The sequence below is a fragment of the Montipora capricornis genome, chromosome 3 (assembly GCF_036669925.1).
Source record: "Montipora capricornis isolate CH-2021 chromosome 3, ASM3666992v2, whole genome shotgun sequence".
In the NCBI taxonomy this organism is placed as follows: Eukaryota; Metazoa; Cnidaria; class Anthozoa; order Scleractinia; family Acroporidae; genus Montipora; species Montipora capricornis.
Window position 1 is genome coordinate 34,979,116 of NC_090885.1, and position 1,286 is coordinate 34,980,401.

A 1,286-nucleotide genomic window follows, 5' to 3' on the forward strand; every position below is an offset into this window, starting at 1 on the left:
AATCTTGCATAAGCATTCTTTTCAGTTCTCTTGGGATTTTCAGTGGTCCCAAGGGAAGATAGAAACAATGATTATGCAAAACTTTGAAGGGTAAACACAGAGAATTAAGTTGCCTATAACATGTGGCCACAGGTTGCACTCAAGACATCGGGCAAAGTTTTTCTCAAAACGGAGCTCCTGGCCAGTGACTAGCATGGGACGAGCTATTTCGCCCCGCTAAAATGAAAACATCACCCTATCTATTCCATATTTGTGTTTTTTCTTCTTTTTTTTAAATCAGTGTTGGGGAATTATGGCTTGAACGACCTTTGGAGACTGCTATGTTGTTATCATTAGTGGGCGTGGCTGGTGTAGTATCGAATCAGTGGCACTGTCAGTTAGCAGATAACAAGCAGAAGCTCGTCACTTACCTCTCTGGTGAGTTTAGCTTTTACAAAGACCTTCATGGGTGTATGAAAGGAATTTCCATTTCTTCTAAAAATTACTTTACTTTACTTGTCTAACGTGGCACAAACCAGCTGTTTGCAAAATTTAGAGAGAATATCACATTTTACGAAGTGACTGTACAATACTGTTTCATGTAATGTCAATGTTGCGGTACCAAAACAATCACCAATAACTGCTTAACAAGATGCTGATGACTTAATAGGGAGCTTAAGCAACGACAACGGCGACGGCAGCGAGAACGTCACGAATTTGCATATTTAGTGGGTAAAAACAATAGCTTTGCACGCCCTGCACGTGCGTTTTTCACTTTTGTCCATTTCTTTGCCGTCGTCAGCAAAACAACAACGTGAAATAGCCAAGTTTTTGGTTTTATGAAGAACGTCAGCACTTGAGGATAAATTTTCATTTTCTCTCCTAAAATGGAATGCCGTTCCGACTGGTGTCATCTTTGGGGAATTACCACACCCTTGTCATATTAAAAACGTTGAAATAGTCACGAAGCGATTAAAATAACGCAAATTTATATTTTGAGATGACGTTCTCGTTGCCCCTTCGCCTGTTGTCGTTGCCTTAAGTCTACTAATATGTTACCACTGCAACAAAATAAGAGCCATTCCTTAAAAACACCCTCTATATTGATCAAGAACGAACTCGGTGAGCCCTATTTCTTTTAGTGATCTAAAGTGATTAGCAGGCTAAGATAAACCGTTCTAAAGAAGTTTAAAAAAGAAATCTTTGGAGCGGATTTCCAACCACCTCCTGAATAATTGTAACGTGTTACGGTTGACCTGTTTTGTTCTGACACAAAGATGGCGGCGCCCGGATAAATTGAAAAAAAA

General features: G+C 39.7%; 1 protein-coding gene across 1 annotated transcript in view; it reads left to right on the forward strand.

Moving 5' to 3' along the window:
- The window catches only part of LOC138040146 (cilia- and flagella-associated protein 46-like), a 115,594-nt gene extending 115,091 nt beyond the window's left edge, over positions 1–503 (forward strand). Inside the window, exon 64 of the mRNA XM_068885923.1 lies at positions 281–503. Within this exon, the coding sequence (XP_068742024.1) occupies positions 281–503 (223 nt within the window). The remainder of the gene's footprint in view (positions 1–280) is intronic.
- The last annotated feature ends 783 nt before the right edge of the window (positions 504–1,286 follow it).